Below are 25,674 nucleotides of genomic sequence, written 5' to 3' on the forward strand. Positions count from 1 at the left end.
TTGCAGACGTTAGTGGGAAGTTCTCCAGCCTTGTGGTTAATGGAATCTGTTTTTCCTTTCTTTGGAAAATCAGGATGCTGTTCACCAGTCTCCAGCATTCTGGCATTTTCCCTGTTCTCTTTGATTCCTCAGAGATCACCTGAGATGTTTCTTGAGCCCATCTCCAAGTTCCCTTAGGGCTCTGGGATGCTGATGGCTGGGCCTTTCCCATCTTCCTCCCCATCTTGGACTTTCAGTCTCTCTTCGCCGAGGTTGTTCTCCTTTTCATGATGAAGATCATTTTTCTTGATGAAGATATAGAACTAAACCCAGATGTTGAAGAATTCAACTTTATATATGCTGTGTCAGAGATACCTATGTTTCATACTTTTCTTAAAGCCCTCTTCCCTCCTTTATTTTAATTCTTTGAAAAATAGAAAGTTTGTTTTGCTTTTCTTCCGATCAATAAACATCAGCACTTGCTAGATTTTACCCTTTTGCCATATCCACGTGGGCCTTTTCCAACGTGGATTTGCACTTGATACTGTGCCCCACCTTCCTTTTCTTGTGCATGTCTTTATAACATGCACAAGAAATGTTATACAGGGTGAACTCTGAGAGCACCCTGTGTTGTTCTATTGGTTTCCTTAGACCAGCAAGGACAAATGGGTTCATTCTTCAGTCCCAACTTTGCTCAGTTCATCCTAGAGACTGGGTCCAAGATAGCTTGAGAATGAATGAGGTTGGGCTTAACGGGAAACAGTGTGGTGATTGACAAATGATGCCTGCCATAAACCTTTCAGGATTAGTTTGCTCGCTGAGATTTGAATATTTTTTTACTTTTTTCTACTTGAAGATTTTATGATTAACTATCTGATGTTGGTTTCGGAAGGGCTCCGTTCTTTACCTGTAGAGATCCCTTCCCTTTTAGGGTCTCAGGCCACCACTGTATTGTCCCTGTATTTTCTCCGAACTTTTGAAATTTGTTCTTATTATGCTCTTATTAAACTTTTAAAATCCCATAATTATGTTTGCCCAAGGTTCCTTCCTTAAAAAAAGCAAAACAATTTGTTCTACCCTCTGAGTCAGAATAAAGGCAGGATAGCATTTCCTCTTAACTTTCTGAGAGCTAAAATTGTCAGCCAAGGAAATCCAGACTTATTGAATGTTCTATTTTTCCAGAATAAGATGTTCAGACATTTGGTTATAATTATTCATCAGGCAGGACTAAATCTTGCCTCCCCTCCAGTTCGGTGATCTGTACTGGAAACCTTGCATCTCTGTTAGGTGGGTGGCCCCAGGAGTCGTGAGTTTCGTCCTCTCCCCTCGTTGAGTCTCCCCCCGCGGCTGCTATCCTTATTCATAGGCAGATGCCTTCTGTATGAATCTGGTCTGCTAGGACTCCTCATGGCAGGTAGCAGAAAATGCAGACAAATTTACCTTTAAAAGGGGGGGATTTATTGGCTCATGTCACTGAAAAGTTCAGGATAGATCTAGCCTAAGTAACAACTGGGTTCAAGGTTCGGACAACATCATCACCAGTCTTTCTCTCAGTCATTTTCTGGGCTCTGCCCACCTCTGGGTTGGATTCATTCTTCAACTCCGTGGCAAAGCGAGGCTCTGGTGGCAAGAGAGCTGCAGTGGCCCCAGATTCGTATTATCCAGGTCAACATCCAGCAGGAAAGCCAGAGTCTTGTCCAGAAGCCCTGAGACCCATTATTATTAATAATAGGCTTAGATCACATTTATACCCTAACTGTGTACTCTGGCCCGGAAATACACGTGCTGATTGTCACACGCCTACGGTACACGCTTCACTTCTGAGAACCAGGTCATGGGACAGAGCATGAGGTAGGGGAGGATGCCCGGGTAATATCAGGACTGTGGGCAGAAGAAGGAGATAAGATAAAGGAGATGCAAACCACCAATGTCCAGGCCAGCTGACTGACCCCTCACTTCCTGCTATATTGACTTCTTTTACCTTAAGTATCTCCTCGCAGAGCTTAGTCTCTGAAGGCAGATAGACCTGGTTCAAATCCCAGCTCTTCTACTTTCAAGCTGTGTCACTTGTGCAAATTAGGTATGCTTTTTAAACCTCAGTTTGTCTTAGTTGGTAGGGTTGTTGCAAGTATTACATAAATAAATGCATAAAGTACTTACTTAGCATGATGTCCCAGACATAGTAGATACTCTGTATCAGATATGCTAGCCATCATAGGGTTTGGTTGAACAGTATCATCGGCTCTTTCTTCTTTACGCCCTTCCAGTTTCATCATTAATCCTCTGAATGACATTGGTGATGAATCGCCGGTGAGCAAATTGCACTGTCTCCCGCCAGGACAGGCCCCTCCCCTCGCAGTGTGAGTCGTGGTCCAACAATCCCGGCTCCTGCAGCACCGCCCCTCAGCCTGCTCTTCACCTTCCTCCTCCTCCAGCCCCTTCCTCCATCATTTCTCTGACCCAGGAGCAGAGCTGAGTGTCCTTGCTGCGCCTCCTTCCTTTGTCCTTTTGTTTCCTACACAGACATCAGGGTCCCATGATAGACGTTCATTCACGTCTTCTTGAGAGCCCGCACCACATGCTGTCAGGGGCACCAAGCACTGCTGCCAACCACCTCCTTCTGTTCATAACCCCCCCGCCCCCAATCTGCATGTGCTTCCACTTGCCAGACTTTGGACCCTGGTTTTGATTCCCTACAGCCTCCTTGAAATCTGTCTTCCCAACTCCTCCCGTTGGGCTGCTTTTTCTCTCTTATCTTAGGATGCCTGTCCACTCTAACAAGCTAAAATTCTAAGCAAGAGGTCAGCTTGTCTTCATAGCTCACAAAACTGACAAGCAACCTGGACAGGAGGGCCTATCGGAAGACAACTTCTCTCTTTTCTCAGTTTGCAAACCTCTGTAGTCTCTGGTGTAACTATACTTCTGTGTTGGAACTGAAGGAACTTACAGTCTAGTTACCTTTGGAGTAAAATCCAATTTCCTTGGCAGGGCTTTTGAGCACTGCAGGCGCCTGGTTCCTGCAGACACCTTTGGCTCATGTCTTGTCATTCCCCATTCTTTATGCCCCAACTATATTGAATTTCTTGAACTGGGTGAATTTATGCATTCATCCATTTAGTCTTTTATTCTACAGATATGCGTTGAGGGCATATCATGCGTTAGACACTGTTAAAGATGCTGAGAAAGAAAGCGGTGTTCAAGAGAGAGGCAAAGTCCCACGTACTCTTGGGTGGGAGTGGGGGAGACAGACGGTAAACCAGGACAATTTTCTATTGTGATCTACGCATGAAGGCAGTGAATTAGGGAGACGGGGCGGGGCGGGGTAGCAGGCAGGCAGCAGGGTGGTCAGGGGCAGCTTCTCTATTTGGGAAGATGTGGACGTGAGGCCTGATTGATATCAGAAAGTCACGTATGCAAAACTTCGAGGAAGAGTGTTCTGGGCAGAAGGAATGGCACTTACAAACACCCTGAGGCAACAGTGAGTTTGGTTTGTGGCCGAATCAAAGGGAGCAACGGGGAGGCTGGACTGTGCTGCCATCTGGCAGGCAGATAGAGGTCATCTCACGAGGCACTGGGATCCCTCTGGGCCTTGCTCATCTGTCCCCCCCGGGCCTCACCTTTGTTACAACTTCAGCACGTCCTTCAGGTCTTAACCTTGTCTGACCCTTCAGTGTGTTAGATGCCCCTGCTTGTAGCACTCGGTCGTTCCTCACGCATAGAACTTGCATGCTAAAGTTAGATCGGCCTGCTTTCTCATCGTCACCCCTACTAGACCGTGAGCTCCTTGAAAATGAAAGCAGTCCCTGGCACATAGTAAATGTTCAGTAAATGAATGGATGGGTTTATGGATGTTTGGCTGGCTGGGCGGGTGGGTGGGTGGATGAAGAAAACAGCTGTAAGACCTCTACCTGTACGATGTTCAACTAAGGACTCGGGATGCCTGAGAGCAACCTGAGCACTGCTGGGGCCTGCGTGTGGGGAAGCGGCCTGTTCAGAAATGGCCCCGACATGTCTGGCTATCTGCACCCTCTTCAGAGAACTACATGTTCGGCCTTCCAAACTATGATCACTTAAGTAAAGTGTGGCAGGAGCACCTGAGGTTGGACAAGCCCCTTGGACCCTTGGCAGAAGTAATCTGTGGACATGGTTTTCAGCCAGGTGCAGGGGTTTGGGGTCGGATCAGATGGGGTTTGAGTCCTGCTGGTGTCACTGGTTGCGTTATCCAAGGCAAGCTGGTGAACCTCTCTGAGCGTTACTTTCATTCCCTGTCATGAGAGAATAATAACATCTCTAGCCTTGTGGGTTTGTACGATGATAAGAAGCGGTAATAGATTTAATGTGCTCACCTCAGGGTTTTGCATAGTCAGTGATGGCTGTTGCTGCTACGGTCTCTTCAGTAGAGACAACTTGTTGTAAGTAATCTGGTGGCTGCCCTCAGCCTCTCTCGGCTTGACAGTACTGACCCAGAAGGATTTCTGTAGGGATTAGAGGTGGGCTGTGTCAAGATGCTGGCACACAGAAGAGAAGGAGCCAACGTATGGTAATAACCAAGCATTGGCCACAAAAATGAATGACCTGGAATGGTGGTGACTGCCTTCTAGGGAGATGGAAAGTGAGTGAGGTTGGCGTGTGCAGAGCTCTACGCTGGCTCAGGTTGAGCTGGGATAGTTGAGCATGACTTGCTCAGGTAGAAGGAAAAGGGAAGGACTCTCCAGGCAGGAATAAACAAAGTGAAGAGACCTGGCAGACATTGACGATATGTCCTTTCTTCTTTTCAATCCTTAAAACTTCATAAGGGGCTTCACCAATAGCCACTCCACTGAGGCAAGAGGCAGTCTGGGGTTTTCATTTATTCTTCAGCCTTGCTCTTCTCTAGGGGAGACGCGGTCACAGCTGTCAGGCCCTCTATTGTTAATTTAGAGCAGAGCATGAAAGGTAGTCAGATATCTTTTCCCTTCCCACGGGGACTGACCTATTTAACTCGGGGAAAAGAAGAAACCAACTCCTGTCTCCATTTCACGTCAGCCATTTTCTTCCTCAAATGCTAGGAACTCATTCAGGTGAGCAAGCTTGCCTTAGGGCTCCCTAGAGACTTTGGGTCCCTTTCTCTTCAGCCTTTTGTACAAGTCCATGGACTGCGCCCAGGGTGGGTTCTGGCTTCTGAGCCCACTGTCCTCCTGAGACGGAGGGTCAGTGCTCAGAACTCGGCATCTGTCAACACAAGCTGAGCTGGTTTCCCAGGACAGGACTTCTGCCACCTGACCTGGCTCAGACCAAACTCTCCAGGAGTATCAATCAGTGGCCTGGCCCTGGTTCTTGGGCTGCTAGTTTGGTCACTTAGGTAAGGTGAGGGGGAGGGGTCCTCCAGTGGGATGGCAACTGAAGGGCGGCATCTGCCAACACGACCAAGGTCCAAGCCCGCTCCAAGTTGTCCTTGCTCTGCCCACCCGAGTCTTTGAGAGTCACTGTGTGTCGGGTATGCATGTGTTTAGCAGTAAGATAGAGGGAAACATCATTCCTTATATTCTGGTGAGATAAAGGGTTGGGGGGTCAGAATAAAATAATAATCAGTGCACAAGTGCTTGGTATGATGTTAACTTCCAAATTCTTACGAAGAAACGGGATAAGAGAGAAGTATCCCTGGTCCGAGAGGTGTTCTCTTCCCACTTGCAGTGGAAAACAAGAATTTGCTCTAAGCAGACGTACAGCATTGCTTGATGTGCCGAAAATGGAGGGAGCCAACCCCTGCTCATAAAAAGCTTAGCCCCTCACGCAGTCAGGGGTTGCCTTGAGTTGCTAGTCATAGAACAACCCAGTTGAGAATGGCATACGCAAATTGGGTTTTAGTTTTCTCACATAACAGGAATCCAGAAAGAGGTAGTACAGGCTGGTATAGTAGCGCCATGAGACCATCAGGGACCCGGGCTCTTGCTTTCTTTTTACCCAGCTTTTAGCAGGTGGCTTTCACCCTCATTTTTATCACCTTGCTATCCAGCACAGAATCTAAATTCCAGGCAGGAAGAAGGGAAGGGTTAGCTAAGCGGGCTAGGAGTGTCTTTTTAAAGACTTTCCTGGAAGACCCACCCAGCGATCTCACTGTACATCTTGTCAGATCTATGTCACACGATCACCCTCAGCTCCAAGGTTTGGGATCAGCTCCAAGGGATAGTGGGAAATACAAGGTTTTCACTGAGCGTATTGCTGCTTTGAAAAAAATGGGGCAAGGAAGGAGGAGAGAATAGATGTTGCGAGTCCACATATTTGTACTTGAAGACACACTGTGTGCCAGACACAGTGCTGTGCTTGCTCTGTGTATTCTCTTCCATCCTCACAACCTCCGAAGGAGGCAGGGGCTATTGTCCCTATTTTGCAGATGAGGAACCTGAAACCAGAGAGGTCAAGGACTTGCCCAAGGGCACCCAGCTTATATTAGGGTGGAGGCAGCTCTTGAATCCCGATCGGAATGGCTCTAACTCCTATGCCCTCTGGGTTCGTCATGCTTGAGAAGGGACATCTATGGCCACAATGGTCACCAAATGTCAGGAATTCCCTGCGTTTTGAACAGTCACTGACTGCAGTGGCTTACAGTGATGGTAATGACCTGCACAGGAAAGGCTTGTGGCATCTTCACTACATGTGTTTGCCCTGCACAGCCAACTTCTCTGCGTGGCGCAGCCATGGACAGCTGAGGGTGCTCATTCTTTCCCACCACTGTGCTACATCGAGCACTGCAAATCTATTTTGTGACAGGTCTCCTGATTTGAGAAGTCATGTGTTAACTTGTTGGGAATGCAAGGAGACAGGGAAAAAAAAACTAAAAACATTTTTGCCTTAAACCCTATAACTGAGTAAGTTAAATGTTGAAGTCAGGAAAGGTGGAGGATCTTACCTGCAGCCATAACCTGGACACGGGCACAAGAGCATCTTCTTCTTCTGTCCCAGCAGCCATGGGACTAGGAGCTTTCAGAACCACGAGTCTTAGGGCCAAGAAATCTGCCAGATGGCAACCAGACTACCATTCTTTTTAGCCACCCTCTAAAGGTTTGTTTTGCAGCAAATTCTGGTGTTAATGCAGAAATGATATCATTCCCTATCAAATTTATTTTCGGGAATCACTGGCATACACGAGGGTGTATGCCCTCATATGTACACACACAGTGAAGACTAAGATTTATAGTTATAAATCAGCTCCAAGACTAGAGAAGCCTGGCAAATAGCATGATTTAGGGTCAATTTTTGAGAACAATATTAAATATGGTCTCCATGATTCACCTGGGCATTAGGCCGTCTGGCTTAGACGTCAGAGGTTATTTTCTGTACTATTTTCTTATACCCCCAAGCACCCATCCCATTGGGGATATATAGAGGCTCAGTGAATACATGATGGTTTATCAGTAAAAAGTGAAAAATCCACATTACAGTTGGTTGTGCTGAGACATTGTACTACAACCCTTGGGTCCTGGAGTTGAGGAAACCCTTTTCCCTTGAGTTCTAATGTCATGCATGTAGGTGGCATATTTGTTTCACTATCTGGCTTTTATGACGAAGTGCTGTTTATCTTGGGGGTGGGGTGAGTAACTAGGAGGTGTAGTTGGTTACTCAGGTCTCACCATTGGAGTAACCAGGTTGCAAAGCTTTGGTGACTTGGCCAGGGTGTGAGCCAGAGGGCAGCCAGAGCGTTAATCTAGGCAGCAGCCTTAGCACATTCCCTGTGGGTCGTGTCCTAGATTTGGGCAATAGTCAAGAATATAAGGGCCAACTGAGGCAACTTGAAGGCTACTGGTTGGGGTTACAGTGACATGGTTATAGAGAATTAAAGGAAGAAAGGAAAGACAAAGTTAAAACCTATAGTGTGCACATTGTGGGACAGAGTTGTCTCTTTATAAATTTACAGTAGGAATTGCTTTTTCTAATAAGGTAGGCCCCTGAATATTTCCCATGTGTTCCTACTACTGGAGCTTATAGACCCATTCCACATTAGGGCTGGAAGGGCCCTCAGAGATGATCGTCTAAGTATGTCATTATAAAATGATATAATAGGATTCCTCCCACTATAAGTAATAGACCAAACTCAAACTAGCTTAAGTGAGAAAGAGAATTTATTGGTTCCCAATCAAAAAGTCCAGGGTTATATCTGGTTTAGGTATGGCTGAATCTCGGAGCTCAGGCCAGGTATTTAGGATTCTGTTTCTTTCCATCTGCTTTCCTAAGTGTTGGTTTTATTCTCACATACCTGCTTCCCACATAGTTGTAGCAACTCAACACCAGCTCGGACCAAAGTCCCAGGGCTAACTCTGATTGGCCTGGGTTGGGTCATGGGTCAATCCCTGAACCAATCAGCAAGACTTTGGAGCCTCAGCTGGACAAGGATGAGTAGAGTCAGCAGCACCCAAACCTCGTGGACTGAGAGTGGGGGAGGGTGATCCCGAAATGAAAATTGAAATGCAGGTACGAGAAAAAGGGGTAGGAGGTGGGGTAAGGATGTCCCCCCCTCCCCCGCCCCGACACATACACACACACACACACACACACACACAAAGCTTTGGGTTTTTATGGAAAAGTCTTGAGCACAGGAGCAATGAGATGTGCCATTGCTTTTCTCAGCTCTCCGTGCTCAGGTTTGGCCAACAGTTAGGCCTAACATACTAAGGAGCAGACCCTATACGAGGGGTTGTATTTTCACTTTATACTGACATTTTAACTACCTCCCAGACTGGATTGATTCTGCGCTGGATCTGTGCTGATTATTGGTAGCTGATGTTCTGAGGTTGTTGCAAGAACACCTGGGGTCTGGCCACCTAAATATAAATGCAGCAGCATTTCTGTTGTATGCAATGGAGAATTCTCTGGCTTGGCATTTGAGGAAAAATGGATCTTAAGTCCAGGACCTTTTTACCAAGGAGTACAAGTAGACTGCCTGCCCCATCCAAGGGTCCCTGGTAATTTTTCTGGCCCTGCTGGGCTAGGCTGGAGTGTGTTCCCCTGCCTCTCCAATCTAAATTCTGCAAAGCTTGTAGAGCCGCTGTTGTGTTCCTGGAAGCAGGTACCAGTGAGCAGGGATGCAGACATACCTAGGACCCTGCCTCCAGAAGGTGGGGAGAAAGGCAGCTTAGAGTAGGAGACGGCTCATGAACGAGGACTCCTCTATGCCCCAGAAGCCCTGCCTCTAGCCTCAGTTCACACCCCGACCTATCACCCCCCTCCATTCTCCTTTACAATTTCCAGCTTTGCGTGTATAATACCTAGGCCATCGACATGCGTATGGGGAAGCAGCAGCCAGCAGTGGCGAGAGCACACAGGCTCTGCCGCCTGCCTGGGACTAAGCCCTGGCTCCACTCTTTTCCAGCTGTATGATCTTGGGCAAGTCATTTATCTTCTCTGTGCCTTAGTTTCCTTATCTGTAAATTCTTACAAATTATACTTCAGAGAATTGTTGTTAGGTCAGTGTTCTTGTGGGTTTCTGTTTGAGCAGTTTCCTGGTGAAATCAATAAGTGGTCATATAATGAGATCGCTGTGCCTATTCTCTTCATCTTGCAGAAATGTTCGTTATGCTGACAGGTGTACTTTGGGCTGTGTCAGCTGCCAGTGGGAGAGGCCTTGGACTCAGGAGCCTTCTATCCAAGCTGGACTGCCCCAGACAAATAGATAACAGATAGCAAAAGGGAAAGGCATGACAATGTCACATGTATCATTTATTCATTCAGTATTTACGGAGCACCTATTCCATACCAGTCATTGCACAGAATTTCTGGGCATACAATGATCGGCCAGATAGGCCTCTCGCCTGATGGAATTCATAGTCTCTTGAGTACTAGAAGAGTAAACATGCAATTATGGTCCAGTGTGATCAGTGTGACAGTGGAGTCCACTAAGGTCCCAATCTAGACCTGGTGTTTGTGGCTGGGGTGGTTTCCTGGTGGAGGTGACATTTTAGCCAAATCCCAAAGGAGTATTAGGTCAGGTAGGCAGAGTGAGGGACTGGGCATGAAAGGTGGTCCAGGCAGAGGGAACAGCCCAGGCAAAGGCCTGGAGGTAATTTGAGTGTAAAGTGTACTCTTTGGGGAGTCTTGGCTACCCGCTGTGCTGTCTGGAAGCGGCTGAATGTTCTGCTGTCATCGCAGGGACATGGAGAAGCTGGAGCGGCAGGCAGTTCCCCAGGCCAACCATGCAGAGGCCTGTCGTGAGTGTGGCCGCGTGGGACCCAGACATGCGAGGGACTGTCCTTATCGCCGCCATGAGGACTCCTTTGGCTTCGAGAGGCGGGAGCAAGAGGAAGAACGGTACCGTTCCCAGAAGGACCCACTGGAGGGCAAGCGGGACAGGAGCAAGGCCAGGTCCCCGTACTCACCAGCTGAGGAGGATGCCTTGTTCGTGGATTTACCCGGTGGCCTGCGAGGCCAGCAGGCACAGCCCCAGAGGGCAGAGAGGAATGGCATCCTGTATGGCCCAGGAGAGCAGAACGGGACTGGCGGATACCAGCGGGCCTTTCCTCCCAGGACCAACCATGAAAAGCACAGTCAGAGGAGGAGCAACCTGGCCCAGGTGGAACACTGGGCGAAGTCCCAGAAGGGGGATGGCAGGAGGTCAGTAATAGGATCACAGCCATTCTTGAGCATAATAATGAAATAACAGTAGCTGTCATTTACCCAGCATGTGTTGGATGATGCCGGCCTTAAACTCTCTACCACCATTATCTCCATAAATCCCCGTAACATCCCTGCAAGGAGGGAGCAGTGGCCCTCACTTATAGATGAAGAAATGGGGGCTTGGAGAAGTGAAGGATCCTGCCCAGGGTCCACAGACAGGAGGCAAAGCCAGAGTTCAGACCTGGGTCTGTGAGCCTCCTAAATCCGCACGAGATTACATCAGGAGGCTTCTGTGTTCCCCAGGGAGCGTGCCTTGAGACAGTCCGCATGTAGATAGTAACTCCTCTTCTCCTCTTACACTGCTCCTTCTCTACATTGGGGAATATTTGTAGAAAGAAGAGTAAACACAGACCCTTTTTAACTTCAGCCACGTGGAGCCGTGCTCTGGCACTGTTGACAGGGGCTTTATCATACCCATTCCTTCAAGAAGCAGTTTTTAATTATTTAGAGGAAACATATCCTTGCCATTTGCAAAGCACGGTCTGTATTTTATTATACTTTTAGATGAATTAGGACATACTTATGGACGTGAAGAATTCAGGGTCACCCAGCTTCCCCATCGTGCCCAGAAGCCACTGTGTTTTGTTTTCATTGTGAAGACAGCTCCTCCACCTTTCCATCCTCAGCTTATAAAACAAACCACCAACGGAGAGGAAATAGAAAGGCCATGGTGCATTCAGAAAGCTCCCCAGGGGCTGGCGGGGCCACAGTGGATGTGCCAGAGCTCAGACCCCGTCTGCCCCAGGCCCGGTTCACATGTGCGAAAATGCCAAACTTCATTCTCCCTGTTGGAACGGCCCAGACTCTCCCTCTGTGAGCTCAGGAGGCAGCCGTGCTCCTAGGGGAGTAGCCGCGACCTGCTTTCCGATGTGTGAGTGTGGTGTGCATGTGTGGGTTGTGTAACCTCTTTAATCTGGTCCACCTGAGCAGTTGTGAGGGTAGATGGTAGAGAAACCACAAGGGAACAGGTGTCAGTTCTGTTTGTTCACAGTTTGTCTTTTATCGAAAACAGAAAGCTACTGCCCAAGGACACAGGGGAGGGAAGCTGCTGATTTCGGTGCTGGACTAGGTAGTTCTAAGTGGCCTTCCTGCTGACTGAGGCTGGAAAGCTGGCAGGGGCTGTGCCATGCAGGTCCTCGTACTCCAATGTAAGGAAGTTGGATTTTATTTGAAAGAGCAGTAGGGGAAACCCCTGGAAGGCTTTAAACGGTAAGTGATGTAATCTGATGGATAATTCACAAAGAAGTTAAATGTCTAAGGAGGAGGCTGTTCCAAGAGTCCAGGATGGTAACAGTGGACCTAGAAATAAATTTGAGGTACATTTTGTCAACGGCAAAGCTTGTCAACAAATTGGATGTGTGGGATGAGAGAAAGAGAGGAACAAGGAGGATCCTTAGAATTTTGACTTGAACAACTGATGGCTGTTGAGCTGGGGAAGGCTAAGGAACAAGTTCAGGGGAAATCAGGGTTTCCGGTTTGGACATAGAAGTCCGAGAAACCTATTACCTATCCAAGGGGAGATGTCAGGTAGGCAGCTGCCTATGGCTTGTGGTATTGAGGGTTGAGGTCTGGTTGGACATACTCATTGGAAGCAGTCAGCACATAACACTTAGAAGTTGGCAACAAAAGGGGATCCAGCCGAAGGCGACAGTGTAGTCAGAGAGAAGCTACTCGTGGTTAGTTAATAGTTCCCTCTTGTATGTAACAGCTCTCAGGAACTGAACTCAATATGCGGCTGCTAAGGGAGGTAAACGTAGAAGAAACCAGAAATAGGGGCAGATAGGAAGGACAAGAGTTTGGCCCTGGTGACGAGGCTGTGTTTCCTGCTGAAGAGTTTGGATTTAATCTTGAAGGCTCATGAAAGCCATTGATGGACTTGAAACAGGAGCCTGGCGTGATACTAGGTAATATGCGGGAGGGTCTTTCGAAGGGTGTTAGCAGGAAAGAGGCCTCTGAACCCACCTGGGGAGTTATTTTCAGACTAGATAGCCACTTCTACATCCCAATTCTAACACAGCAGGTCCAGGTATATGTTGAAGAAATTTCCCACGTGATTCTGATATTCCTCATCCAAAATGAAGATGGCAGTTTTAGTTACCCTTGTTTAAAAAATTTCTTTTACTAAAATAATACATTTATGTAGTTAAAGGATTTAGGTAGTGGGACCCCGCTTCATCCCTACTCCTGACTCTTGCCTCTTGAGGCAACCACTTTTGATTTTTTTAGTAGTTTTCCCAATTTACCTCCATCTTTCCAAATAAAATCCTTATACTGCTCTTGCTTGACTTTGCAGTTTTAGTTATCGATGGACATTCTAGTCTAGGAGATAAGGATTTCAGTCTCTTATTCCCCCTCCACGTTTCCTTTCCAACAGACACGTTACCCTTATCCCAGCTTCACAATATACTTATAGCCTTATTTTTGTTTAGGTCACTGGTCAGTTTTTATGTTATTATGACAGTATAGATACTTAAAGCTGGGCCATGTAGTATATTATGATTAAATTTCGTTTGCTGTACAATTTTTTGTTTTCCCCGGTGTTGCTAATTTTCATGCTTTTAGTTAATTTTCTCTGTACCGATTACTAATTCATCACCAAATTCACAGCTGGGTGTGTCAATCTCCTAGATAACCAGTGTTTCAGTCACAAGGTAAAAAATACAAACAATACCGAACAGTACTGAAAATTAAGTCCTCCCAGTTTCATTTCAGAAACCTAGTTCTACTTCCCAAAGACTAACCGCTGTGTTTTTTAAAAAAGAAAAGAAACTATGTTCTTTACCTTGCCCTTTTCACTTACTGTATCAATATATATGTATCTAGCGATACATTTAATAATAATGTATCTTGGCTATCTTTTCATATCAACACATATAGACATATATCATTAATTTGAAATGGTGCAGGGGACTCCATTGTATGGATCTGCAGTGATCTTCATACCATTCCCTTTGGATGGACAATTAGGTTGGTCGCAAACCTGTGCTATCACGAACTACCGTATGCTGCAGTGAATATCCTTGCCCACTTGACTTTGCATACAAGTGCAACTGCACTTGAAGAATACATTACTTGAAGTGGACTTACTGGGTCGAAGGATATATGTGATTCGTATTATGATAGATATGTGTATTACAAAATTGCCCTCCAAAGATGCTGTTTCAGTTTATAAGCCACCAAGGGTGTCCATGTTTCCCCACCCCCACATCAACACTGAGAACTGTTTTAGGTTAACTACTTGCTCCGGTGACAATATGGAAGATGATTTAGATGGAAAAGAGCCCGAAAAGAGAAAATGATCAAGCGGAAGGTGGTTATAGTCTGGGGAGGAGGGAAGACCTAAACAAAAGCAGACAAGACGGTGTGGACCGTGGGGCCTGGATGGACAGGATACGTGGTTGGCTAGGTGTAGGACTTGGTTTATCTCGGTCTGGAAGTGGGGAGCGCCACAGGGGGACTTGAGGTTAATTTAACATTCAAGTCTGGCTTGGTTAATAGGTAATGTGGGGTCACGCACAAGATGTGAGCATCAGAGAGAAGTGAGCTCGAGGAGTGTGGTCCCGGTGGAGTGGCCAGGTGGGGATGAGCAGTGGATTATAGCGAATATGGGTTTGTTCAGGTTAGAGATTTGGAAAGCATTGCCCCAGACGTGGTAACTGATGCCGCGGCAGTAGGGGACGTCACTCAGGTTGGAACGCTTAGAGCAGTAGTTCTTCATCCTGGCTGCATCATTTGATTATTTGAGACCCTGCCCCAGAGATTTTGATTTACAGTAGTACCTCAGTTTTTGAACATCTCCGTGGACGAACATTTTGGTTTATGAACGCCGTAAACCCGGAAATAAATGCTTCGGTTTTCGAATACAACTCAGAAGTCGAACATGTCACATGGCTTCCCCTGAGTGCAAGATCCTGAGGCCTAGCCGTCGGCTGTTTTCGGATGTTTCAGAACTCGTGGATTACGTTTGAAAACTGAGGTACCACTGTAATTGGTCTGGGGTAAGAGCAAGACATCGGTATGTTTTAAAAGCTCCCCAGGTGATACCAGTATATAAGAGAAGTTTGATATTTACTGAGGCCTGGGTCCCATGCACAGAAATCTGATCCCACTGATCTGGGTTGCAGCCTGGACATCAGGAGTTTTAAAAACACCCCCTGCCTCCGGGTGATTCTATTGTGCAGCCAGGGTTGAGAATCCCTAGCTTAGTGTGAGCAATAGCAGACAGAGACGGAACCCTGGGCATCTCCAGCCCGAGCGGTGGACAAAAGCAGAGTGTCCACAAAGGAGCCTAGTAGGAGCGGGAGGAGGAAAACCAGAGTGTGGGGCAGGAGTTGCGTTTGGAAGGAGTCCTGTCGGCAGCACCGGGTTTTGCAAATAAGGATTTCTTCCCGGGGGTGGTGCCTTCTGAGGAGGCCGGCACCCCTGAAGGAGAGTCTGGAACCTCGAGTCTCTGCTGATTTTTTTTTGCTCAGTAGCAGAGAGTGGCCTTTGGTTCCACTAAGCATCTTGATGGGCTTAGATGGGCAAACCCGAATTGCCTTTCTTAATATGGCTAGGATTTTAAAGTTAGGAGGCAGAAAAATGGGAGGGGAAAGAGGGAGGGAACCCGAAAGATGGCACAGCCAGTGAGAAACCCTTCGTGTTAGGGGCACAGAAGGGACTTCCAAAAGCTGCGCGACTGATAAAGCAATTATAAGTTGTTGGTTGTGAAATGTCTCTACGTAACTGCTTCTGGGGGCGCACAAACCTACATAATTCTGCTACACACTATGGCCTGTATTTGGGGGTGGGGGTCGCACTGGGGAGCAGGGAGCTAAAAGATGAGAAGTCAAACGCAAGGAGATAAGAGGTGGCTGGGGGAAGCCCTTGGACTGTCCCTAGGATGTGAGATGGGAGTTGGAGCCATTCTTATCTAAGATGTAGGACGACAGAAGGTCTGTAGATAAAAACAGTTCACTGACCTTGACGGTCATTGAACACACTATGAGAGGAATTTCAGTCTAGTGGTGGAAGCACTTTGCAGTGGGCTGAAAAGTAAAAGTGAACAGTGGAACGCCGAGTATGGACCACCCTTCAGAGAAGAAAGCCATCAGTCTGAGTAAGCAAAATGCTCAGTCTCTGAGCATTCACTTGTAGCTTGAAAGGACTGAACCTTGCATTCCCAGAGTTGTTTTTTTCCTTTAAGATATATTGGAAATCTAACATTAAGTAATAAGTAGATCTGGCTGCTTAATAAAGGAACCTCCTCCATTTGAAATATATAGAAGATGGATATTTCTGCATTGTGTATGATTAAGACTGTGCTAAGCTCATTAAATTGAGCATGTTGGACATCGGAAGGAAGGTTATTTGGGCTGAACTATGATCTCGTATTCATGGCTCTAGACCACACAAGAAATTATTTCTAACTGTTCTTTCAGTACCTAGAGATACGTATTTCACATCATTAAACTCCCGTAGAATAATGGTTTGCGGGGGACAGACTGACATACCCTTAGAATCTTACCACATTCTAAGAGATTGTTTTGAAATCCTAGCCTTCTGGTTTTTTTTTTTTTTTTTTTTCTGGTGTTTAAAGTAATACATACTCGTAAAATAAAAAGGCAGGGATGGGGGTGGACTCAGGGACTCAAACATTAGAACAAAGGACAGAGTAGAAAAGTGAAAGTTCTGCACGATTGATATGGAAGTTAGGGTGAGAAATGTATGCTGAATTAAGTAATTGGTTATAAAAATTGATGGTATGTTTTGATATGGCCATTTTATAGTGGCTGTGTCAGAATATTCTGTTTGGTGCCTTTTGGAACAGGGGGGCTCCGGAGCCACAAAGCAAAGTGTGAGGGCAAGAGACCATCAGCACTCTTTCGGGGTACAGCTGGAGTTGGGGGGCAGCAAACGGAGCTGCGATCAGGGACAAAGCTGCTCTGGGGGCTCCTGCCTTCTCCGAGGGTGATCTTTTGCTCGTCTCACAACCTCCCTCCTGTGTCCTACCCTCCACCATTGGTTAGTTACATGGTTTGCCTGTGGAGCCAGGTCTCACCATGGTACTGGGAACTTTGGGGTTACCCCCAAATGGCCAGCGCCAGGGGGATGGCAGGCAGTGTGTAGGCAGAGGGCACAGGCTAGAGGACAAGCTGAGGGCTTTGGGGCACTGCCCAGTGCAGGGACCCCTGATGGCATTGACCATGAGGACCCGTAAGCAGGTAACGAGGGTGGGCTGCAGAGCCAGATGGAAGGGGAGCCTGGGTGGGAGCATAGGTGGGACACGCTTTGCCCAGTTTGTATTTTGCTTCAGGCAGAGTGAACAATGGTTAATAAAGTCATAAATCCCTAGGGGAATCCCCCGGCCTGGTTTGTGTCACTGCCAGCACCTCTGTTAGAGGATGCAGGCACTGCCCCTTCCTCAGAAACGGGGGGGGGGGGGGGGGGGGGTGCCTCTGATTTGGGGGAATCAGTAGCAAACCCTGCCACCTAGTGGCGAGGAGGCAAGCTAGACAGACACCCTAAACAGGTCTGGGTTGTTAGAGATCTTAGAATTACCTCCTGTAATTGCAAAGATAACGATAAAAGGGGAGGAGAAAGCTACTGTTTTTGAATAACAACATTTTTAAAACCCTCACAGCAATCTATTAAGTGGTTCTCAGTATCCCCATTTTATAATAAAGAAAATGAGGGCGTACATGACACTTACCTGAGGACATGCCGTTAGGAAGTGATTAAATGAGGTGAGTTTTAAAACAATTAGAACAATTTTAGAAGTGTAGAACATTAGCCCCCTGAGGGCTTGTTAAAACAAGGGTGGCTGGGCCACGCCCCCCACTTTCTGATTGGGCAGGTCTGGGTGGGACCTGATAAGCAGCACGTCTAACAAGTGCCCTGGCTGTGCTGAAGCTGCCGGTCCCCTGAGCACAGTTTAAGTAGCACTGGCTTAGAACCATGTCTTGCCTGTGGTAAATGCTGTGTAAAAGTTTGTTAGGTCAAATTGGTAGATAAAAGCATCCAGGCCTATCTGACTCCAGAACTTCCCTTTTTACAACATAATGCTGTCTCAAGGTTAGACTTTTAAGGCCGCATAAAACTCTGTACTGTGCTCTCGGCTGCAATTTTTCTTTCAGAAAATAAGTTGGCTGGCTGGTAGAAGTTTTCACAATCACATCCAGCTTTTGTGTGCTGGGATATTTGTTGAAGGGCTGGTTATGCGTCAGGAGTTTCTCAGCCCGTGGATAATACCACACAATGTGAGACATGCTTCCTGCCCTTCAAGGATTTACAGCTTGGCTGAGGGAGAGGTGTTTTGCAAGTATGAAAAGTTATGTCAGTACAGGACCTTGGAAAAGTTACAGACCATACAATAACTAGGTCAGAGCAGGGACCTTGAGGGCTGCGACATCGCAGAAGACCTCCATGGAAAAGGCATGGGACAGTGTCCTGGAGAAAGAGTGAGATTAGGGTGAATAGGATAAGGGAGGGCCCATACAAGTACGGGAGGGAAAAACCATATCATGAGAATAAGGGGAGGTGGGAAGGAAGCACCCACAGGTGAAGTGCCTTCTGTGTATCAAGCATGGACCCAGCATTCTCTCAGCTTGTCTCATTTACGCTTCAGAACAGCGTCATGAGGCAAGTAATACTGCCCTCATGCCACAGGTAAGGAAGCCGAGGCTCAGAGCAGTCAGGCAAGTTGCTCAGGTCACATAGCTGGTGGAGAGTGGAGCTAGGATTCAACCCAGATCAGACTGCCTCTGCTTTTTCCACCCTGAGAAGTTGCCCAGGGGTGTAGGAGGCAGGGCGGGATTCAGGTGAGGCTCTTGCTCTCAGTCAATACGGGACTGCGCCTGAGGGGGGCACCTCCTCGCATATTGGGCCCTAGACGCCTGGCTTGCCCCAGCCCTGCCCTGGCCCCAGTAGGAGGGGCAGTGAGAAAACAGCAGGACTTGTGAGGTGGGTTGAGGTCAGGGGCTAGAGAGCTCTGCGTACCAGGCGAAGGGGTTTAGATTTTATTTCTTAAGCAGCAGGAAGCCAGTGAACTTTTTGGAGCATGGGAAGCATTAGGTCCAAGCAGCTGATTGTATATAATGTGGGAACTGTTAGGTTGGTGCAAAAGTAATTGTGGTTCAAAAGGTTTAAAAAAAAAATTGCAAAAACTGCATTGCTTTTGCACCAGCCTAATAGTTATGAAGGTCTCAAAATTGGGGGGAAGCCATTCATCAGCATCGAGACTAGAGCTGTAGAAAAAGGAAGGAACTACCAGAAGCCATTTTTTTTTTTTAAATAACCTCCAGAACTTGGTGCTAGGATACTGGACAGAGGGAAAGTCTTGGTGACCCGGAGAATTATGAGGTGCTTCCTAGAAATAGGCATACCCACCAGGAGAGCTGACAGGTCAAGTGAGAGAGGAGAAGGCAGGATTAATCACGCTGCATTTGAAGTGTTGGTCGAGGGGCAGCCACGTCGGCCTTGACACTCCAAGGCTGACAGGGAAATATGGTTTTGGAGTCCTCTGGCAGGGGAGGAAGAGACAAAAGTCCTGGATGTCTGCTTCGATTGTTCTTTGAGGTTCTTACAGGGCTCAGACACCTGCCTGGATTGGTATGTTTACCCAACCATGTTTCCAGAAGCCTGGCAGACCCTTGCTGGTCAGCTTACCTGTCTGTCTCCTTTCTCCTCAGCCTGCCCGTGGACCACACCCTTCCTCGCTACAGTGCCCCGAGCCAGTCCCTGCCCTTCCCAGAAAACTACCAGACGCTTCCCAAGAGCACCCAACACCCCTCAGGGGGCTCCTCGCCTCCTCCCCGCAACCTGCCGAGTGACTACAAGTATGCGCAGGACAGAGCCAGCCACCGGAAGATGTCCAATGAGGAGCGCCGGGCACACCGGGATGGCACCGTGTGGCAGCTCTACGAGTGGCAGCAGCGCCAGCAGTTCCGGCACGGCAGCCCCACGGCGCCCATCTCTGTGGGTTCCCCAGAATTCACTGATCATGGCCGGAGCAGGAGCATGTTAGAGGTGCCCCGTTCCATCTCTGTGCCTCCATCTCCCTCGGACATCCCTCCCCCGGGGCCCCCGAGGGTCTTCCCACCCCGGCGGCCACACACACCAGCAGAGAGGGTCACTGTGAAGCCATCAGACCAGAGGAGGAGTGTGGACATCTCTCTGGGGGGTTCTCCCAGGAAGGCATGGGGCTATGCTACCAAGGTGAGGCTCGAGCCCTGCCTGGCTGCTGGGGTCCAACATTAGGGTGTCGGGACCCTTACATGGTTTGAACACAAATTGAAGCAATTTGGGATAATGATAGATAACATTTATGCAGTACTTGTAGGTGCCAGGTACAGTCCTAAAGGCTTTACTTGAATTCTTACAACAGCCCTAAGAACTAGGTGCTATAATTATGCCCATTTCACAGATGAGAACTCTTGAGGCATTAAGAGACAAGTAACTCACCCGGGTCACACAGCCCAAAGGCTTGGAAGGCAGGAAAAGATGTCAGTGTTCAATCAGTTAAATTATTTATTGTAACCTAATTTAAGTTTTAACTCTCCAAGGGGCTTTCCCAGTTTATCATTGCTACAACCCGGTGAGAAAGGTGTGTATCCCTATTTTACAGATGAAGAGCCTGAGGCTCAGAGAGGTGGCGTGCCATGGCATAGGCTGCCCTGGCAGTGAGTGGCAGAGGTTCTGGCCCCAGCCCCAGCCCCCTTGCCCAGCCCTCAGTGTGATGTCTTGTCTTCCCACCTGCAGAACTCGTCTCACGTGGACCGACGCTCCATGCCCTCCATGGGTTACATGACCCACACTGTCAGTGCTCCCAGTTTACACGGAAAATCGGTAAGCAGCGCTTCATCTGTCCCGCCAGGTGAATGATACAATACAGCCTGCAAAGGGCTTAATCTCGTCCATTTTTTTTCCTCCTAAGCCAGTCAAATGAAGTCTACAAGGCAGTTATCACCCCTCCCCCATTTTAGAGGTGAGGGAACTGAGGCTCAGATAAGTTGAATGACTTGCTAAGAGTCACCCAGCCAGCGTTGGGTCCTCCGCCCAAGATCCAACAAAGACCTTGGGGAAGTGGAGGAGAATGTGGGCTTTTCCTCTCTTTCAGGTAGCATTTTCCAGCCACCTGCCTTTCTCCTGTTACTCTGTTTTCCCAAAAATAAGACCTAGCCAGACAATCAGCTCTAATGCGTCTTTTAGAGCAAAAATTAATATAAAATCCGGTCTTATATTATATTACGTAAGACCTGGTATTATATTGTATTATATTATTTTCATATAAGACCCGGTCTTATATAAGACCCGGTATTATATTATATTATAGTATGTAATTATGTAAGACCTGGTCTTATAGTAAAATAAGATGGGTTCTTATACTAATTTTTGCTCGGAAAGACGCATTAGAGCTGATTGTCCGGCTAGGTCTTATTTTCGGGGGAACACGGTAGCTCCTCTCCTTTCTTTATAGTGTTTGCTTTGATTAGTTAACTGTCTGCAAAGTATGACTCTGGTGAGGGTGCACTGTTGGTTGTTGTTTCCTGAAAAAAACTACTTTCTGTGGTCCCTTTTCTGCCAGTGCCTTTATTTGTCCTAATGACAGAATTAATGCAATAATTGCTTCATGGTGTCATATCAGTGCTGTCACGGCACCGAGGTGAAGAGTAATTACAGTGTCGCGCTCCTGCCGTGGCTAATTTCCTCCATGTGTCTACACACCTGCAGCTGGAGGAGCTCTCACTGCTTCTCACCCGGTTACGGCGGCACCAGGCCGAGTTGGCCAGTGTGCGAAATTTCGCCATCGGCCAGTTACTGCAGCATCACCTGACCTTTCCCACCTGCCAGGTCAGCGCTGGCGGACTGTCTCAGGGCTGGGGACCCCCCCCCCCTGGGGGCAAGGGAATGACATGCCGGCCCGTGTCCCCTCGTGCCCGCGCTCTAGTCTGTACTTGCTGTCCAGCTCTCTCCCTCATTTCCTGCCTGATTGCTTCTGGATGCGACTGCCAGACTGTGCAGCGGTGGGGGGCCCACGTCCCGGGGCGGGCACCGGGAGGAGGCTGCATGTGGTGTGAGGGACCGGAACAGTGGCTTCTCTGGCTGTGAGTAGTGACTGCTGGGCCGGTTGTGGTCATGTCCAAAAGGCTGTGTTGGCTGTTGTCCTCGTTGCCACCTGGGGCGCTCCTCGGGATGCTGAAAGGTGTGTGTCAGCCTAGACGGAGAAGGCAGAGTGAGTGCCTTGCTGATTGACAGAGCATCCTCACATCCCTTAACCTGGTCAACCTCACCGTAACCTGGGACAGGTTAGGTAGCACAGGAGTTATTACCACACACCAGGCAGTAGATCAGGAAGGGGAAGTGACTTGCCTGGGATTCCTCGGCTAGAGCCAAACCTCAGGTCCTTTCTGGCACAGTATCCTAAACTTTCTAGGACATGGGGGTTTGCAGGCAAGCTCCTCGGGGACTGGCCAGGAAGTTGCTCTCCCAGGCACCTTGAGCAGCTTAAAGAAGATGCTGGTCCACACAAGGCTGGTCCCTTTGAGCTGCACAGTAGGCAGAAGACAGATGAGGATGGCGAGGGCATGGTTGCCTTCCTTACCTGTCCTGTTTTAGTGGGATGCTAGGGACTCAGGACATGCATGTAAAGGAATACTTACAAAAACCCTAGGTTATGAATTTGGGTGATTTTTAATAACATCCCTCCACTCTGTCCTTATTACTGCTGTGGAAAGTGTATAGCAACTGGGCTGATTGAAGAAGTAGGGATGGGTAAAGGGATAATTTAGGGACAGAAATAAGATCTTGCCAGCCACTGGTGTTGCTGGCAGTGGTCCTTCAGGCCTTCTCATGTTTCAAAGCACTGCTTGACCGTCTCCCATGGTTTATTTTGTATGTTTGTTTTGCATCAGAGCTGTAAACAGGGACCACCTTCCCAGCCGTCGCTTACCGTGGCTTGCTGGGAGGCCTCTTAGTCTGCTGAGAAAATGATGTCTGGACCGCTTTTCTTAAGTTTTCACAGCCCCTCCACCTCCCAGCTTCTGTTACATGGGAAACATGCGTTCTAGGAAATCAGCCTTTTCCTTATTCTTACTTTTCCTATTAATTATACTAAAGAAGTTGACAGACTGTCAGGGGTGACACCAGCAGATAGGTCTGACCCTGGACTTTCCTCGACTAGCTCTGGACGTAGCTACATCGGTTCCTTGCTGAGCAAAGGAAGCCAAAACTTCCAGGAAACTTCCAGGGGCTGTTGGTGCTTATTGTTCTGAAACCCCAGGTCCTAAGGGGACCCGTCTGGGCCACCTCAGTCACCTCCCTGCCTCTTCCAGGCATTTTTCCATACCAGTCGGGGTCACTTTGCTTCATGCATGTGAATGACCCTGGTTCAAACAGTTTGATGACAAGACTTGGAGCCTTGCTACTCAGGGGGACCCTAGCTCAGGTGTAGCCTGCCCTTTTCCAGGCAGACCCCTCTCTTCTTTCTCAGAAGATCACCTCCACCTCAATTCCATTGCTTTCCTAGCCTTCTGGTGGGATGTGTGCTGTCCCCTTCCTTGCCATCAAACTGTCCCCTCAACTAATGAGAGGACAAACTGGCTTTCCCCACAGTGACCTGTAAGACCCACCATGTTGAAAGAGGGCTCTGAGCTGCACTGAGACATTTGCGCTTCCCATGGCCCTGGATGTGTTGGTCTGCTGTGGTCCTTTGTCCCTGAAGCTGTGCAATGTAAATGATTCACATGCGAAGTCCGGAGATATGGAAACCCTTGGTGTTCATAACTGGCTTTTTTCTCTCTCTGTTTTATCTGAAGGCTGACGATACCTACCTCCAGCTGAAGAAAGACCTGGAGTACCTGGACTTAAAGGTGAGTGGACATCAGGAGTCTTACTTCTGTAGGACACTCACCTTTCTGAGAGTGTCTGCCCCACTGGAGCCAAGCCCAAGCCAAAGGCAGTGCAGGTCTTACCAAATCTGATCCCAAATGAAGACGTCTGCGGTCTCCATCAGAAGAGTTTTGTTTCTTACAACCTCAGACTCGGGGCTCAGTTTCTTATGAATTCTGCTGTAAGGTCTCTGGATTACGGAACGAGGGCACAAGATTCTGATCTCTTCCTGTCCTTGGCCAAAACCAAAAGGTCCTTCCAAGTAATAACAGGTTGCTTCTTCAGAACCTCTAGTGGGGTGGGAGTGAGTTTGGTTCATGAGGTACTGCTGATAGGTGTTTTCAGCCACCAGTAGTTTGGTGGATTGTTTGTCACTGGGGGAGAAGGTCCCACATGGAGTTCTGTGGCTCTGCAGGCCCGCAGCCTCCCATCTCCATTTAGGAGACGATCACTGGGCCCCTGCCTGTAGGTGATAAAGCTGCAGGCAGTAAATCAGCCTCCACAGCACTCAGAGCCCAAGAAAGCCACTGTAGAAGCGAGAGGCCTTCTGCCTGAAAGAGCTGCTATTGTTTCATTGGCACAGCTCTGAATGTTCCCACTGTGAAGAGCACTTCTTACGCCTGAGCCATGAAATAGGCTGAAGGGATGTGACCTTTAGTTACCTATGGGTGTGAGGGCAGCCGAGGGCCCCGTAGGAAGGTACCCAGCTGACCGCCTTGGAGGCATGCCTCCTCCAGGCCCTGGGGTACCTGGCTGAGAGATTTTTAACCCAGCAGTCATATTCCAGCCTTGTAGAAGCAGGAGGATGAACCTTGGGCCCTATGGCAAGAGATGGGGGGAGGGGCTCCCTATGCTGAGGCAAGATCAAGGCCTTTGCTTAGAAATCAGCTCATTAACTTCTGTATGTATTGAGTATTTGCTGTGTACCCAGCTCTGGGGAAAGCCTAGGGGAGATACAAGGGAAAAACCGAAGCTCTCTGGGTTGGGGAAAGGATATATCCCCAGATAACGCAGACTTATTTACAATGAGAGTACAGAGATCTGTCTGGCTGGGTGCTCAGAGCTGAAATAATGAGGATTACTGCGGGTTGCAATGCTGGGAAGGCTTCCGGAGGAGGTGGCACGTATGCGGAAACTTGAAGAGCCAGAGGGTTTGAGTTAGCTGAGAATTAAGGGAAAGGGAAGGCTGGAGCCACGGAGGGCCCGGGTGAGGGCGGGGGAAGAGTAGGCAATCATCCAGGTTCCTAATTCTATCCCATGGTTTTCGAAGGAAGGAGCAGTGAACAAAAGTCTGACTTGGCTTTTGGACATAAGCACAACAGACGTTTCTCTCAAAACCAGGGCATTTTCTAGCTTATGTAGCATGTGTTAAGTATGGTAGTAATACCTCAGTTTACAAAGTGCTCAGACATGGCAGTGGGGACTAAATGTGCAGTCCAGCCCATCCTTCTGTGCCCTAATGGGTCCTTCCACCAACCTTTACCATCCCTACCTGACCTGGGGAGAGGTCCACCAGCCTCCAGCCTCCACTTGTTCTGGGTACCACCATATCCCTGGTCCCCTGCCTTCCTGACCACCAGTCACCAGGTCGCCTGCTCGTTTCTTCTCACCCCTGCCCTGGGGCCATGCAGTCAGCGCAGAAGTATTTGTAGAGCATCCATATACCTTAGCCTCATTGGCAGCCAGGTGTACCTTGCAGCACTCTTCACAGTGCTTGGTGCACAGTGCACGAGAACTTAATAAAGTGCCTGAGCCAGAAGAGTGGGAGTGTCTGGTGTCTGAGCTGAAACTCACAGTTGGTCCTGGAGGAAAGATCCGGCTCAGGTTTGTTTTATGTCAAGATTGTAGAATTTGAGTTAAAGGGGATTTAGAGAGAGAGAGAAACTGAGGCACAGGATAGAAGACCAGAACCAGGAGTCCCAACAGAAGCTTAATAACAATAGAGGGTGTAATACGTGCCACTCACTGTGTTTAACTCCTATTGAAATTGTAACCCCTGCATTAGCCCTGGAAGGGAGGTGGTGGCATCTTTCTGTTACTGACTGAGGCTCAGAGAGGTACATGATTTGCCCAAGGCCACGGAGGTAGTTATTGGGGGGTCAGGATTTGCAAGTTGCTCTGACTCTGAAGCGCATGCACTTAATCACTTTGCCTCCCAGATCCTCTTAAAATGTTGTTTCT

At 48.2% G+C, this 25,674-nt stretch overlaps 1 protein-coding gene across 9 annotated transcripts in view; it reads left to right on the top strand.

Annotated features, from left to right (window-relative positions):
- The window catches only part of PLEKHA7 (pleckstrin homology domain containing A7), a 203,022-nt gene that overhangs the window by 146,310 nt on the left and 31,038 nt on the right, over positions 1-25,674 (top strand). For 8 of the 9 annotated variants that reach the window (XR_004424362.1, XM_033120329.1, XM_033120330.1 and 5 more), the window contains 4 exons: positions 10,102-10,563; positions 19,296-19,821; positions 20,365-20,451; positions 23,421-23,474. Coding sequence is in view for 8 of the 9 variants with exons in the window: in XM_033120329.1 (XP_032976220.1) it covers positions 10,102-10,563; positions 19,296-19,821; positions 20,365-20,451; positions 23,421-23,474 (1,129 nt within the window). In the remaining variant the exon portion in view is untranslated. The remainder of the gene's footprint in view (positions 1-10,101; positions 10,564-19,295; positions 19,822-20,364; positions 20,452-23,420; positions 23,475-25,674) is intronic. The other variant, XM_033120335.1, reaches the window with a different exon arrangement.

The sequence above is a fragment of the Rhinolophus ferrumequinum genome, chromosome 11, assembly GCF_004115265.2.
Source record: "Rhinolophus ferrumequinum isolate MPI-CBG mRhiFer1 chromosome 11, mRhiFer1_v1.p, whole genome shotgun sequence".
Classification (NCBI taxonomy): Eukaryota; Metazoa; Chordata; class Mammalia; order Chiroptera; family Rhinolophidae; genus Rhinolophus; species Rhinolophus ferrumequinum.